General features: G+C 36.5%; 1 protein-coding gene across 7 annotated transcripts in view; it reads right to left on the reverse strand.

Moving 5' to 3' along the window:
* LOC129002303 (uncharacterized) overlaps positions 1 to 17951 on the reverse strand; it is a 69148-nt gene that overhangs the window by 35251 nt on the left and 15946 nt on the right. For all 7 annotated transcript variants that reach the window (XM_054430004.1, XM_054429998.1, XM_054429999.1 and 4 more), the window contains exons 9-13: positions 14906 to 15091; positions 3603 to 3733; positions 2414 to 2693; positions 1402 to 1563; positions 683 to 821 (exon numbers count right to left, since the gene is read on the reverse strand). In XM_054430004.1, the coding sequence (XP_054285979.1) occupies positions 683 to 821; positions 1402 to 1563; positions 2414 to 2693; positions 3603 to 3733; positions 14906 to 15091 (898 nt within the window). The remainder of the gene's footprint in view (positions 1 to 682; positions 822 to 1401; positions 1564 to 2413; positions 2694 to 3602; positions 3734 to 14905; positions 15092 to 17951) is intronic.

Below are 17951 nucleotides of genomic sequence, written 5' to 3' on the forward strand. Positions count from 1 at the left end.
GGCCAGGTTCTGGACCAGTACTGGCCAGGTTCTGGAACAGTTACTGGCCAGGTTCTGGGCCAGTACTGGTCAGGTTCTGGAACAGTACTGACCAGGTTCTGAACCAGTACTGGCCAGGTTCTGGAACAGTACTGGCCAGGTTCTGGAACAGTACTGACCAGGTTCTGAACCAGTACTGGCCAGGTTCTGGAACAGTACTGGCCAGGTTCTGGAACAGTACTGACCAGGTTCTGGAACAGTACTGGCCAGGTTCTGGAACAGTACTGGCCAGGTTCTGGAACAGTACTGGCCAGGTTCTGGTTCTGGCCCAGGTTCCTGCCAATTCTGGAACCTGGGCCAGAACCTGGCCAGTAACTGGATTTTTTTCACTAGGGATGTCCTAGCCAAAAACCAATTTATTGTGGTGATTTTACCTCCATCTTTATGGAACATTTGTGTACATGTTACGATATCTCAATTTATTATACTTTTATTTCTGTATCATTAAAAATCATGTGTAGGCCTACTGGTAATTTTTTATAATCCCAAAAGAGATTTAACACTACTTTTCCTGCATTTATTAGCCCGGCCAAATCATTAGTTGGACAGGGGTCCGGTTCTGTGGTGAGTGGATATGAGGAGTTAAACTATACTGAAATTTATAAAATTTACAAGGTTGAGCACATCTGGACCAATAACTTACTTTAACAGTGTAGAAGTGTTGTCCGAGTTTGTCTACCAAAGCAGCTTGTCCTCTTTGTCCAATAATCTTGAAGCCGTCCGTAGCGGGGCCCTCCTCAGTGTGGATACATATTCCGTTCCATTTGAATTTTACAATCTGTCTGTAAACAATCAAATTGAATTATAAGTTGAAATTTTTACAAAAACAATTCACATAGGTACAATTTTTAGTAGCTACAATAGTAACATAATAAGTGCCTACCCTACTCACAATGCAAAATTTATATAACTGATTTTCTATTAGCAACCATATAATACATGCCTTAAACATAACAAGTTTTTATTGTTGGTTGAAGAATGTTTGCTGACATTTTTCTTTAGCATTTGAAACTTAAGTTTTACAAGCAACAATCCCTGTTACAACATAAACATATATCACCAATAACAAAACTTACAAAAAGGAAATTATCATTATTTTTAATATTTTTATAATAATATTATTATGTGGATGGTAACTTTATCTATGTAAAGCAGAAAATAACCGACACCCGTAAAACAAAATCCAACTAAAACTTGCAACCGACAAATCAGTAATTTTAAACACCCTATTTTCACTGCAGCAGATTAAAAATATCAACTATTGTTTCACTGAAATAAACTACAGAATGTGAGAACTCATAGATTTACCATTCAACAAGATATTTACAAGTGACAAGAAGAAAGTAGATTACTGGAACATACTTGTGTACAAGATTGTGTGCCTTGTAAACTTCTATGTGCTCAGTCATGATCCCTCCGCGACCAGTAGCTTCGAATGATTCTGCCAGAATGTTCTGAGTGTTTGAGATGGCACAGCTTTCTCGGTCAAACCCGTAATAGAGAGTGAACTCATCACCCAGGATCCTGAAACAGGAATAAGTTGCACATTTTGAACAGTTTCTCAATAATAAACTTGATGATTACTGATTCATAGTTGTATTAGATACAAATCATTGTGTAAATGTTATTTATGTGTTATTAAATAGACTAAAAGCTAACTTATGACAAATTTTATACATAGGCTTTATATAGATTTAGCTAATTTAACCTACGCATACATTTTTTACGTTCAGCTGAATCTACTGCCCTTGAATAAACAAAATCTTAACTGAGACTTAAATACAGTTATCACATGGAGAGTTCAGTCATTATTTTTTTCATTTTACTGCAGAAGGAAAGGAATATAGCAATCTAGTGCTAGTCTAGTAAATGCTTTTAGGGTTTTTTACACTCACATTACATGACAAAAACAATTGATCTTTAAATTGAGAAAAACTTATAAGATCAAAAATATGTACAGAGTTGCAACACTTTGTTTTGTGGCAAAATAATCTATGGCAAAATAATGGATCTGCTACCCACCTTCCAACCTAAATGTGTATTAATTTTGAATGGGTTGAACAGAATTCAATTAATTAAGCGGGTAATCCACACTATGCAAATTGTTTTGTAAACCACTGAACATTTTTTAAAAATAAATGCATAATCTAAGTAATCTAATAGGCCTAATCATGGTGATGGTATTAATCCAAACATTCACTGTCATGATCTAAGTTTAAACCGTCACACCATAACCTGTGTGACAATTCAATTCCTGAGGTCCCTGGCTCAAATCCTGCCAATCACCAATGGAATATCTAACTAATAAAGTTGCATCCCTCTAAGCCTATTCTGAAATAATGTACAATTTCAAGCTAGAATTTCCAAAATGTACCTTGCGAGCTCCTCAATGGGAGGCGGAGTTTCTCTCAGTTTTTCAACGACAGACTGCGGCAGGTCAGACTCCTCCCTTGCTAACTTTGTCCACATCTTAATGCCCTTGGACTTCACTGCAGTGGTGTAGCAGGGAGTTACATTATGCAACTTCACTATTCTGTGAATCCATCCTCCGATTCGTCTCACCTTCCTCTCGACAAACCCAACTCTGTGCTTCCCATGCGTTGACTCAACGTTGATCAGCTTTTCCGGGTTTGCCTCTTTTTTTTCTTCTGGAACTAATGATTTTTTTTAACCTTTTAAAGTTGGTTTCTTAGGAAGAGGTTTTTACCGACAAGTCGTCAGTTCAGGGATTTCTGTCAGAAGTTTTACTCTTTGAAGAGGCACGCTCAGTAGCTATAGACTCAGCATAGCCACTGAGGATGCCTCTTCAAAGTAAGGAAAAATTTCTAAAAGTAATCTTCAACAACGCTATTGAAATAGCTTAAAATGTTTGCTACAAGGTATTATACAATATGCAAATACACAACGATATGCAGTATTAACGTAAGTCAAGTCATCAAGTACTAGAAATCCTAATATCCAAGATATACAAATGAAGCTGAGAATTCATTAAGCAGAGGGAGCAAAGCTCTTATACTACATTCTTGCATGTGAATCACAATTACTCCTCCTGAACAGCTGAAGTGATCCTTACAAAATTTGGCATGGTTATATAAACTAACTAGAAGGAAGATCTGAATTAGACAAATCGACCTTAGGGATCTGTACTACAGGAATTAAAACTACAGAAATTTAACATCACCTTATGGATTGATTGGTCACGATGATAGCTATGTGAAATACCAAAAAATCTTAAATAACAGAGTTGTAACATAACTCATGTTTAATTACAAGCCATTTACACAAGTATGTTACAAATACATAATAGCACAATTGGATTAATACCATTGAGCATAATATATTACACAAATGAAAAACCAATTAATTAGGTCTATACCTATTGTGAGGGAATTCATGCCAAAAATATTAACTAACAGTAACACCAATAGTTAGTAATATTTAATTAGGCCTATATAGGCTATGTTGCAAGAAGAAGATTAAAAATGAGATTGTTTACCAAAAATACAACAAATAAACTTAACAAAAGGAAATTACAATGCACCCTTGATATGTCCTATATTTACCTGCATTTCCATTGGTTGTAACTACATCAGAAGGAACAACAGTAGGTGTTTCTTCTTTCAAAAATGGCTGGTAAAACTCTTCTGGGATAATCTTCTCTGTCCACTCAGCTAGCCAATCGAAATAGTCTCGTCTGTAAAGAAAATTGATATCAATAACGTTTTTTGAATTAAGTATTTTTATCAAACAAAGCACTTTTTGATATGTGTATGAGGATGCTAGGTAATATTAAAAAGTGTTAGGATCCCAAACATTACTTTCACTATAGGTTTAAATGCTTCATAATAAAATATGTACCGGTATCACAACAACTTTGAGTGAAATGAAATGAAATGAAATGAAAAATCATTTATTTATACGGCAAAGTTAGGGCCACATGGCCCTTTCTTACACTTAACCTGTACCAGTGACCATAGCTCCTGTGAGTGTTGACCAGTGTTTAAGTTTTATTAGCTTGAATCAAAAGTGATAACAATAAACTAAACAACTTTCCAGAAAACAGTTGCCCCTTTATGATCTGACATGTAGGAAGCTGGGAAGGTGTTAGATTACTGAAAATGTTGGATAGTTTATTCTCAATTCAATTGAATAAAATAAAATACTACTTTAATTTTAAGATGCACTATTAATAATAGGTATTTGGGAATGTATAAAAACACAATATAGTTTACAAAAGGTACCTAGCAGTACATGTAATTTATAATATTTATAATACTAGGCCACACAATGACTACATACAGTATTGTGAGAAGAGGGGGGGGGGAGTTCATGACACTGATAGCTTGCTTTGATTTTGCCAATCACAAAGACTTTTACCCCTGTGATACACAACAAAATTTAAAAATGTTATGGACAGGTGTAAGTATTTAGAAAAACCAAAATAAAACTCAAACTGTTATTTTCTCAATGCTGGTTGAATTTGTAGTAAACTAATTTAAATTAATTTTACGTAGGTAAGCATAAAATGATTTTAATGTTATTATAGTTTTAGCAAATTTAGCATACAGGGATTAAGCTTTTATTATGGCAAGGGTTATTTTGTATGTGTTTGATAATTTTTTTCCAGGTCAATAAAGTATAATAAAAATTAGAAAATAATTTATAAATAAAAACTTTTTTTAAACAAAACTTTTTAAACGCACTAAAAAATATAAAATAATTTATAAATATGCGAACAAAATAAATACTTGTAAGATTTAAAACGAAAAACGTTGGGTGCATGCAATTGATAATAATACTGTTGCGGGCTTAGCAGGTTCTTTACAAATAAAACTTGGCGATTTTATAATAACTATTTATTTACACTAATTATTCTATATTTACAGATATTAGAATTACCTAACACCTACCTAACCCTATCTAAACCTAGCTAAAGCCTATTCTAATTTACAATGTTTCTACTTACAGCTAGCCTCTACAGGATTTATCACTTCTGTTACAACACTGTCACTACACTGTCACTAGAGTCACTACACTGTTACTCTCACTGTCACTACACTGTCACTGCCACTAGCACTAGCACTGGTCACTAACACCGACACGCGCTTGCTGCGACGATTCTCGGAAGGCTCAACTCAACTCAACTCAACTCCGTGTGCCGGAAGACGGTCCCTTATATAAGTTTGACGTGGAACATTCTGGAGACCCCTGGTAGCCTAGACAAAGGTGTTTACGCCGTAGAAGTGTAGAAGGTTCTAGGGCCCCTATTGAGGTAGTCCGTTGACATGGGTCTATTGTCTATCAGTGGTGCGTTCTGAGAAACCCGTGTAAACAAACAATCCTTTTGAGACGGCGCCTGGCTATTGTTGCGCGGGGCTCCTGACTTGTAACACTACCCCCTCCTTAAGACTGTTCTGTCCCAGAACAGATTTCCCCTGAAGCTTGCGATCTTCTGGTCCACCGGAGGTTCCCCAAGGGTTGTATACGCAGACCACAATGTCGATGCCAGTGTCCTCGAAAAGTTCCTGCACCATATTTCTTACAATCTTCCATTCCAATCCGTCATAACCACATCCCAGCCTTGGAATAGCCAGCTTTTTGATTCCAATCCGAAGGAGCTTGTCTCGCAGGTCTTGCAGGCTTTTCTTCAAAGATTCGTAGGACGGCTTCTTGCTAGATGTTTCCTTTGTAACGAGGTAGAACAAATGCTGTCCATTGCGCTTCAGGTGAAGGGTGGTGCCGATGGTGGGTCTCTGACGCTCGAGATCTTCAGTCCCTCCAAACTTTTTCCTGAAGACTGTGGCTATACCTCGCGACGCTCTCAGGTCTTCTGCTACACAGTGTGCCAAGGCATATTCCACTGGCAAGGTGAAGAGGTCCTTGTATAACAGCCTCGGTCCTTCATTTCCACGTCTCTCAGGCACGATGTCTCTTGGCTCGGTTGAGAGGTTCCGAACTTGTTGTTCCTCTTGTTTGCCGTGATCCCCGTTGTAGGATGCAAGCATGTTGAAATGGACTAATATGGGTTTGCCGTCTGGTTGCCTCTTAATCTGATAGATGACGTCATTTAGACGGGAAATAACTTCATAAGGTCCTTCCCACGAGTTCTGGAGATTTGGCGAATATCCACGACGCCTTCGGGGATTGTGTAGCCACACGAGGTCTCCAGGTCTGAACCCTCCTTTCTCGGCCTTCACGTCGTACCTCTCCTTCATCCTGTCACTTCCTCCAGATATGATGCGACGGACTTTCTCGTCCACCATCTTCCCGTTCTTTGACAAGGGAGCCACATCCTGCCACGATGATCTTCCTTTATTGCCCATCTTCCACTGCATAATGTGCCTTAGGTCTGGGTCCCCCTTCTGGTCCTCTGAGAGCTTCTTCTTGTCCTCTTCGTCGTTAATGACGGTCACACGACGAACCGATGCACTATAGTCTTCCTTGCGCACACAATGATTGCCGCTGTCTCCACATTGTATTCTGAAGAGTGCATCCGCCTTCTTATGGCTCGGCCCAGTTCGATGATTTGACTCGAAGTCATACTCCTGCTTTGATCCTGGAGGGATCGAATGAGGTTTACTCCGGGGACGCCCCATCTCTCCGCAGTTCCAACAGCGTGCCTGCCAGTGACGATTTTTGAGTGCCTCCAGAACTCTCTCTACCAGGTCCTCGATGTCCAGTGGAGTTGTAGGTTCTGCGTCTGTCACACGGACTCGAGCCTGACTTCTCACCGACTGCCGTACAGCCTCGAACTCCAGTGCTTGTGTCAGTGCGTCACTCAGGGTCTTTGGTCTGGCGAGCTTCACTGCCTGTTGAGTTTTAGGTTCACGTAGTCCGTCTAGGAAATTATCCACTGCCAAACTCTCGTAGACATCATCCGTGACCGATGGATAGGCGTTTCTCACCAGGCGAGCAATGTCGGCTTCGAACTCCTGAAGTGACTCGCTGGGTTTCTGGATCCGGTTCCGCAGTTGAGATCGGTAAAGCTGGTCCATGTGTCGATGCCCGAAGCGCATGTCCAATCTTCTTACTAGTTCAGCGAAATTCTTCCGCTCCGCCATTGGCATAGCATGCAGAACAGCTAACGCATCGCCCCGTAGTGCAAGACACAGCGTCGAAGCCTTTGTTTCCTCGGTCCACCCATGGACCATAGCCGCTGTCTCGAAGAGAAGCATGTAGTCCTCCCAGGGAGTTTTACCATCGAAATGAGGAACGATGTTCTGAGGTACAGCGGCAGCAATGGTGGGCGCTGGCTTGGAGATCGTTTCTGGGGTGTTATCCTGCCGAAGTTCGTCAGTGCTAGCCGATGACGCAGGTGTGAAGCTCCCCGATGCAGCCATCTCCTGTCTAAGCTTATCAACTAACCTATCTTCTAGATTTTTTTCTATACAGTTAACTTTCTCATCGATTTCATTTATCCTACTTTCTAAACTATCAACTTTGCTAGAATATTCACCTAATTTGTTCAGCATTTTTGATTCTACATTTGACATTTTTGTCTCAATGCTAGTTTCTAAGTTTTTGTTATTTTCTGACATCTTTGACTCAATGCTAGCTTCTAAGTTTTTGTTATTTTCTGACATTTTTGACTCTAATGATTTGCTGTTTTCTAACATTTTAGACTCAATATTTGCTTCTAGGTTTTCTAACGTTTTACTAGTTTCCGACATTTTTGACTCTAGGTTTTTAAGCATTTTATTCATATCAGATGTTTCAAATAAAACATTATCTGGATCTTCACCTGCATCAGTCAAAGCTTGTTTAAGGCGTGCCTGAAGGGCTGATTTAGTTCCATTGGTATCTAGATCACGTTCTTCTAATTCTCTTCTAAGATCAGCTACTTTTAACTCATCAAGTTTCACACCTTTGAAAGCCATTTTTATGAAAAACAATTACAATTATTTTTACAATAAATTGTTATTTTTCAGATGATACAAGCTCAACAATAGCAATAAACTAATTTTTCCGTAAACAAATTTACGACACAAACTACTAATATGAAACAAAATCCCTGATTCTTACTAATCTCTAATACAACTAAAACAAAACTCAATATTTTACAATTAAAATCGCCAAAATAATGCCGCTTTCTGACACCAATTGTTGCGGGCTTAGCAGGTTCTTTACAAATAAAACTTGGCGATTTTATAATAACTATTTATTTACACTAATTATTCTATATTTACAGATATTAGAATTACCTAACACCTACCTAACCCTATCTAAACCTAGCTAAAGCCTATTCTAATTTACAATGTTTCTACTTACAGCTAGCCTCTACAGGATTTATCACTTCTGTTACAACACTGTCACTACACTGTCACTAGAGTCACTACACTGTTACTCTCACTGTCACTACACTGTCACTGCCACTAGCACTAGCACTGGTCACTAACACCGACACGCGCTTGCTGCGACGATTCTCGGAAGGCTCAACTCAACTCAACTCAACTCCGTGTGCCGGAAGACGGTCCCTTATATAAGTTTGACGTGGAACATTCTGGAGACCCCTGGTAGCCTAGACAAAGGTGTTTACGCCGTAGAAGTGTAGAAGGTTCTAGGGCCCCTATTGAGGTAGTCCGTTGACATGGGTCTATTGTCTATCAGTGGTGCGTTCTGAGAAACCCGTGTAAACAAACAATCCTTTTGAGACGGCGCCTGGCTATTGTTGCGCGGGGCTCCTGACTTGTAACAATACATTATCAATTGCATTCGTTCAATAGGTGAAGGTAATTGTAAATTATCAATTGCAAGCACCCCACATTTTTCGTTTTAAATCTTACAAGTATTTATACTGTCCGCATATTTATAAATTATTTTCTACTTTTTAGTGCGTTTAAAAACGTTTTGTTTTAAAAAAGTTTTTTATTTATAAATTATTTTCAACTTTTTTAGTCTTTAACTAGCTGTGTGGCCGTTCTACGCACGGGGATCTTATTGTAGTCACTTGAAACCTTCTTATTAAAAACAGAAGTTGGTTTGCATATTTTCAGATATGCTGGTAAAACTATTACCTATATATAAACCTTCGCAAATACAGTATCTGACAGTTTCAAGCCAAAACAAATGCTTCGAAATTAAATGTAACCTGGGTCGTGTTGGTCCATATGTTAAATCCAATGATTAAACTAAAAAATGCTTTATAGATCTATGAGGCATAGCCCTAATGTAGGCCTATAATTGAAAGTTACCTTCCACAATGGTTAAAAGTATTTAAGGTACTACCTCAACCTCACAATTTAACACTTTATTCGGGTTGACATTTTCATTACTAGGGTTGCTTTCAGAGAGGTGAAAGCCAGTTGAGCGGAACAAACGTGATTTGATATTTGTATAAGTAACTAAATGTAAAAAAGTCAATAGATGTATTATTGCTTGTTGTATTGATTAAAATTATAATAATTCACGGAGGGAAAATTTACATTTAAATTCAATTGTGCAACATAAACATTGGTCTTCATTTCAACCCTTGCAATCGGTTAAACTCAGCTTTCTTTGCTGAAAATAATTTATGATTGTTAATACCAAGTATTCTTGATATGATTGTAATGTAACTGGAATGTAGGTCTTCCACCATTATTGGGACGATTTAGAGACGGCATTTTAATACTGGCCTTAATAAAACCATTGACCATTGGATACAGAAGATTTTGATTAAAAAGCGGGCTATAAATTTAACATGGGGATGGAATGTCTAGTTGTATTGATAGTCAAAGATAAAACATAGGCTTACGAAAAATGTAGGGCTATTTCAATGCAAGACTCAATGTAAATACCTTTAAAAGACTAAAATGAACTGAATTATCAATCATGTATTTCAATGTGTAAAAACGTAAAAACTGCAAAAAGACTAATTTTAAACAATAAAATAAGATGGCTGAAATGTAGGCCTAAACATAAGTAATTTAAGTAAACATAGCATTCAGCTGATTTAAGTGAAAACAGAATAATAATAAGAAGGGAAGACATGCCTTAAATATACAATGTAGACAATATAATTAGAAATTATTAGCCTACTTCTGGACAAGCCTAGACAATTTCCATACCGTGGTTAAAAGTGTACTTCTCTAAGCCCAGGTAATTAATTATTTACTTATTATTACGGTTGTAACTGGACGTATGTATAGTCCGTGGCTTGGCAATCAAATAACAGTATTTATATAGGATATGCTACTGTTATCAACATTTGAAATTACTGAATTGTTACCAATTTACTGTTTCACAAAATGCAGATTCCATTTTCAGCCGAGCCATTAAAATGAGGATTTGCCGAACAATTATTAATATTACAGAATACTATTTAATGATGTACAACTTTTCACATTTCATAAATTATATGTTAGTTTTGCGATGGGCAAAGGTCCAAATCCAAATGTTCTTTTCTTTTGGTTTTTATGTAGTAATTTGCTAGAATCATTGACTTTATATAAAGTCAATGCTAGAATACAGTAGATGGTTTGTTAAGACCATATGCAAACATTTTTGAAATCGTTTCCCCGTTTAACCAACTATTCCAAAAGATAAAAATTATATGGTGCAACACAAATAAACAACTCGATCACCTACCTATAACCTACACTTTACCTCCCTAATCTAACCTTACTTCAAAACACTTAGTCACGAATACACTCATAAACCCCGACCTTCCTTCCCCACATGCCTAAATTAGATCAGTGTGCAATCTGCGTTTTATTAATAAGTGTAATAACTTACTGCACCGTCGATGTAATTCAACATAATATAATCAGTGATGTATTATCGGATTAAATATCGATTTCGATGCGGTTCGATATATCGCTTATTAAATCCTGATTTCTAACATTGGCTGTTTCTAGTCAGCTGGCAACACAAATAGGTTCCCAAGAAAGTAGTCACTGGTCCGTATCCCTCCGCTCCTTGTTTATGCTCCGCGCATTGAGAAAGTAGTTCCGTATATTTTCTCGATTTTCAGTGAATTCCGCACCTTAAAAAAATGTTTTAACGGCATTTTCTTGTTTATTAAAATCATAGGAATGGTTTAAAAACGTTTAAAAGAAAAGTATAGAAAGTTCAGAAATACCTTATGATTCTCTTGTTTACATTTTTCTTGTAAACAAAAAAACTGTCATAGCTACTTTAGTCCCATAAGCCTAATGTTAAAAATTTGAAATTTTAAGTTCGTTTTAAATTGCATTAGCATTATCTAATTGAAATTTGTTTGTTTACAAACCATCTCATTATTAGTCTAAGTAGTCTTGTTAAGTTTGGCTGAAATGTGTTCAGCCGTTATTGAGTGATGGTGTTATATTGTTTGCATTGAAGTTGATCCCAAAGAGCTTCGCTCGCTTCGCTCACTCCGCTCAATAAAGGTGCTTTTGCCCCTTCCCGTGAAACACTGAGAAATAAGGACATTAATGCGTTACCAACAGACATACACACACAAATACAGAACTTAATTAGGGAATTTGCTACGCTTTAAGCGTAACAAAGTACTTATAAAATCAGTATCTGAAATCTTTGTTAATTTCATCAAATTTCATCATAACAATTTATATTTGCTTGGACCGATGATGACCCGAAATGACGGCTTACTATATGAAATGAAGTACTATAGACGATTTAGATTGGTAATTTATAATAAAAATTACCGAAATAGGCCACGAACTATTGATAAATAAACAACGTAAAGCGTTAAACAATTCATGAAGGTTTGCTGAATAAATGTTTCACTAAAATGCGTTATTGTTTTCTTAGCATAAACAAACATTTTGGAATCAAGAAAGAAAAAGCAAAAATTGTACAGTTAAGACATCAATTAAATTGATTACGCCTGTAATAATAAATAAGGTGCAACACCAACGATAACTAATTTGTAAAGTACAGTGATGTGTTGGTACTTAAAAATGATTCTTGCTGCTACCAACAGTACCAATGGTTCTAAGGAATAGAACCGGTACCAAAAACCAACGTTCACAGTTGAGAACTATAGTACAGCTGACCAATTATATGAGTTAATCAAGTCCCGAGGTTATTGATCTCTTGGTTTTGGATTTTCTCGTAAAACGTTTTAAAACGGCAATCAAAAGTTATTTCCCATTAATTGCTTTATTTGTAAACAACTTTTAATGTAAACTTATCGGTGTCAGTTTGAAAAAAAAACTTTTTGTTATTTTAATAGAATACTTATTCTCTAAACAATGATTGGTATAGGCTATCTATTAACATTAGAAGGAAATGTGACAAAAATCACACAACGTTGGGTTTTTGGACGTTTGTAATTTTATTTCTTAAGTAGGTAGGCCGTGTATTCTAGGGAAAAGTACGGGTATCAAGGATCGTCGTCAAAAAGGTTGTTATGAATAATTGGGTAGGCGTACGTACCCAAGAGATGGGCTATGGGCCTATTGGCTGTATGGTCCAGCGATTGCATCACGCGGTGAGTAGGTACTATTCACTATATAGGCTATATATATAGTCAATGGTAGGAACAGAAAATAACACATTAGAAAAGCGAGTTTAGCATCATCCGTAAACCTCTGTTACAATCACCCACTGCAGTTGTGATTTTTTACTTTACACTTTACATAACCGCCATTGAAGTGCCGTCAATGAGTGGAAACCATGTTTCTAAGCTATTGGCGACGATCATTATTAAATTTAAGTTTCCCAGCCGTATACAACACTGATTCAAGTTCTTCTTTCTGGTTATCAAAACTCAAGAACAATTTATACACAAAGAATCTCTGGTTCCTGAACTGGATGATGCCTAGTTATATCATTTCATTTGCGGTTACACTATTACACTATATTATTGCACTTTCGATTAATTAAATCCGTTATGTAAGAAAATCGTTTTTAATCTCACTTGGTTGGGATTTGCATTCAAAACGTGATTGAAAAAGGTTGCGGTATTTGTAAACAACATGTGTAAACATATCAGTGACAGCTAGGAAAAATAATCTTGATCCGAACAGCTGTTCGTTATTTCATAGATGATTATGCAATAAAAATTGGACGAAAACAACATTTTTGAACGTTCGTAATATTATTTACATAGTAGTGAGGCCATATTTTAATGGCTAAAGACAATCTCGCCAATCCAGTGAATACATTAAAATTACTTGGATCTTGATAGGTACTCTCGTTTTCCAGGAGAAGATAGCGTAAAATGCCATCTTGAGTGTTACAGACAGAGGGAAAGACAGACACACAGACAGACAGAAATTGAGATAAGACTGGTTTCTGCTTATTTAATGTATAAGACGTAAAAATAACCTAAAAATATATAATTCTGAGCAATGTACAGATTATTTGATATGTTTACATTCTTTCAAAATGTAAATATGGAAAATGTGGAAGCCCATGGGGCGTATCCCAAGGGAAATATGAAAATTAAATTATATAATATTGCATTGTCATCCATTTGTTAGCTATGTTTCAAGTTTCAAGTATCTAGCTCATCGGGAACTTAGTATATAATTGATTGCAAAATTTGTACCGGACAAGAAAGCGAGCTAATAAAAACGTTTTAAAATAGGCCTGCAGAAGAGCGTTGACTATCCCAAACAATTGAGACAGAGGGGTATTCAGATAATCAATTTTTTTCAAATATTTGGACATCAACGTAAAATAGCCGTAAAATATGATGGTTTTTAGACTGTTTACAAGAATTTGAGACCTACAAATCCATAAAGAATGAGCCACAACATATTTTAAATGAACAGACCTCCTTCAAGTCCAACATTATCTATGACGCAGCGATTAGAATAGGATAACAATATCACCACCGGCATTTGTTAGGTAAACGGGAGGGGAGCGAGGACACCTCAGTCATGACCATGCATCTACCCGTGCCTTGTCGTAGTTTCCTGTACTGGCCATTTACCAATATTTGTAAAATGTCCCTCCGTGTTTGCGTGTTCATGTTTTATGTGTTTACCGACGATCTCAATTTGAGTGAATTGACATTTCTAACAGCCTGATGATGGGATTTTAATCCCGAAACCGGTCACCTAAGACGACAAAACGATCACTGACGTACAGGTAATATAAACCATTTAAGTAAAATAGCCCTATTTCTTTCTCTTGTTTAAGTGTAATTAGAATCGATCAATCTTGGCATAAAGTGTATAATTTAAGCTACAAACAGCATTTGCGATCATTGTACTGCTGTAGTGCTACCGTGTTCGTCAGCACAGGTTCTCACCAAGATCTTCTGCGTATCAGACCATATCACCATAATCATCATCAGTTACTGCATACGGAGCAATAAAGTATAGCACACTCAGCATTGCATATAAACTAAGCATTGAGCATAGTATACTATGCTAGCATATTATGCAGGCTTCCAACCTCACTGTCCAGCATAGACGCAAACATTGTAATAGATGCACTGTTCTTTTTATTGTCAGTGATTGAGTTCCCCAAGCTGAGCTCAAACCACTAGCACTGTATTTCAGCCGATCTAATATTTTAAGTTTGTCAGATATACCAAGTACAACTTGTTTCCTTTTTGCTTACATCGCTAAGCCCTACCGTAAACTAAAAAGCAAACCAAAAACAACACGTACCTACTTTAAACAACAATTACTGATGTCTCTGACACAAAGTGAGGTCCGTGTAGAGCCTATTTGACAACATGACCACCACGTTGTGTCACCGAGTTTCACTTCGCCATGTACGCTCCTGTCGCCCATTTTCGTAATGTTGGCATGGCTGTAAATTTGAATTTAACATCTTTGACGGTGGTTTCATTTACCCCCGGTTTTGGATGACCAGTATGTGTCCACCAAAATGTGTCTTCATTTTTAACCAAAGGGATACCCTCATATTTCTTTAATTTTGCTTTCAACAAACTTGTACCAATAAATTACAGCACTAGACTCACTCAGGGCCACAGGGTGGGACTAGCTGGAACCTGATATCTCTATGTTCCGGGGTCTTCATCAACATCTTGCGAACTTCTCGAGGGCTGCGATCAAGAAACACACTCACGTTGTCAAAATGTTCCGAATCACTGCTGGACTTGAACAGTCGTACGCCACATTTCTTGGAGGTTAAGTTGATCACTAGCCTGAAATGGTAAATAACAAAATAACTAAAAGTGAAAAATGGAAAATCAGTAACTGAATTTCCTGATAGGATATATTATTACATCAGCCAACATATGTAACACACGGTTATTGACATTTCCCTTTTGTCTGTGTTTATGTTTCCTTTGTTATCCCAATTTATGCCTATGTTGACATGTGAGTAATGTAGCTGATTTGTAATGCTCTATGCCAGAAAAGTTATGTCTTATTAATTAAATAATTGTTCTTCTATAGGCTACACAGCCTTATTTGTTTAAGAGTTAAGTAATCAAAAATTTCCCATATAGAGTAGGCTAAGCTTTTACTGCAAGTCTCAAGGTAGGACTTAGACCCAGGATCACTTTACAAATTGTTTTGATGTGCCTAAAGACCAAAAACATAACCCGAATTTTGGTTAGCAACTTCCTGGGTTTATGCTGCGAGAGGGGGGGGGGGTAACCTCGGCAATGAACTGAAATATGATTACTCAAAAACAAATGGCCTTCCCTCAAAAAATGTACAATGTGACCTTCAAGGTAAAAAGTTTGGAGACCCCTGCTCTATCATGTTATGACTTGTGGCTATCCTAAAAATTATGTTAACCATACTAAAGTTCTTATATTCTTTTTTGCTATAGTACCCACATAGCACATAACATCAATTTGACGTAAAAATTAAGTAAAAGACGTCAAATTGACGTCCTGATCAAATTGTAGACGTCATATTGACGTCAAATTGTGGTCAATTTTTTTATCACATATTTCAATGAAAAAATTTTGTTTCCTTTATTTTTAATGACGAAATATAATTTGTGTTAGTATGATAATCAAAACCAACTTCATAATCCAACTGGAACAAAAATTATCATCAAAATGTTTACATCATTTTGCCGTAAAAATGACGTAAAATAATTTATCAACTACACTGATCAAAAATCTGTATATAATTTAAAGTGGAAATGAAAAAAAAACTTTGGAGACTTACTTATATAACTCGTACGAAAACCTAAATTAATTGTTGTATACATTAACTTAAGCTATAGTTCACATATTTTACAGAGTGAAAAAAGTACATAGCCTAATCAAATTGTAGAGTTCCATTGAATACAAGTGTCAAATAAGTGCTTAAAGTCGTGTAGTAAAACAACGCTATTTTCTTTAAAAGTCAAGAAAGTTTCTTTTCGGATGAACAGAATGTCATATTGGTTTAAAAAGGCATTTTATTATGGCAAGCTACATTAAAAACTTTATTTATGTACACTTTATTTATAAGGCAAGTTTGTAAAAGCAGTTAGTTGACTCCAACAGTAAAGGTACCTCTATCTTTTTCTTTGGTCCTTGTCCAATGTCCATTAATAATTTTTGTTGTCATGCCTGTCTGGAGTGTCTGGTCTGCTTGTCTGCTTCATATGGTTGAATGTTTATGTTTATGTTTGCTATGTGTTTGCGTTATTCATTTGTGATGGCCAAAAAACCAGCCGACTTTTTCTTGAATGAATTATTTATAATCATCCAATTATTGAAAAATTAAGATGTATTATTACATTAATAACTTATTATTATTTGGTAGTTTCAATTGTTAACAGTTTTTTTAGTCTAACTTAGCTAGTTTTACTTAAAAACAAGTGTTCAGGCCTAGAAGAATCCTTAAAAGTTCAACCGGGAAATCCAATTTCAACAGAACTCAGGCAAGTACTAATCATTTAACCTAAGCAAATAACTTAGCTTTAACATTAATCGGTAACATTAAGCCTATTTCATATAGACTCCTGGCCCACGGCTATTTAATTAGGCAGAGGATACGCGTCCGGCAGTTACTGTCATAACCTAACCTAACTAGCCTAAACATACTTGCTGATAGTGAAAAAATCGAATGCAGGTTAAATTCTGTTCATAAAATTAAATTATAAATGCCTCAAATTCTAACAAAAGATGTACAGTTAAGAAGAAATGGCATTCTAAGCTAAATCTTTGACAAAAAGTTAACTTAGTGCCTCCGTTGGTATTGGATCTAGATAACTCTTGTTCATCAGCCGAGTAGGCTACTCTATCCACTACACCACTGAATATGGCTGTATGTTGTATCGTTGTGGTTATAGTGTTCCGGGCCCCCACAACCCTGTGAGGTTGCTGCCGGACGATTAAATTATTCTACGTTCGGTTACTGGACGCGTATCCTCAGCGATTTAATCAATACGGTTGCAGCAAAGTATTTAGCCTAGGCTATCTTAGAAGTAGGCCTACTCTACAGTTTCAAGTTAAGCTAAGCTTGTTTGGTATCGTAGGGGTAGGCCTAAGTTAAGTAAGTTAGGCTATCTTTTGGATAAGGAGTAGGTAATGAAAAGGTAATGTTCTAGCCTAACCATTTTGTACTAACTTAACTTATTTTGGAAACTGAAGCAGGTTACAAGTTATTCCGTCAATCAGGACCTGCCAGTTTAGTATTTAAATCAGTAGGCTAACTCAATAACTTAACAAAATAGCCAAGGTAGTTGGATGAGCCATCTACACAGAGTGTGCTAGCCTACTGTTTTAAATTATATTTTATAGTACGGTATAATTCTTAAAAAACCACTTACAGCTAAATAGGCCTATATGTGTAAACCTTTTGCATTTCGAACTGAGTTCATCTTGCCCATCATCAAAATTTGCTGGATACCGATATTTAATATACAATGGGATAATTAGGTTACCGGTACTTAGTAGCCTACTTAATTTCATCTGCTTTTCACTTTGTAAACATAGCCTACGAACAGCTGATGTACAGTAACACTATTTATCTAATATTACCCTGAATTGCCCACTTCGCGACTTCACTTCACTAACAACAATAGATATAGTATAGGCAGGCCTAGTGTGATAC

The sequence above is a fragment of the Macrosteles quadrilineatus genome, unplaced genomic scaffold (assembly GCF_028750875.1).
Source record: "Macrosteles quadrilineatus isolate MER2022 unplaced genomic scaffold, UCM_ALF_1.0 Scaffold_9__3_contigs__length_116548681, whole genome shotgun sequence".
NCBI lineage: Eukaryota > Metazoa > Arthropoda > Insecta > Hemiptera > Cicadellidae > Macrosteles > Macrosteles quadrilineatus.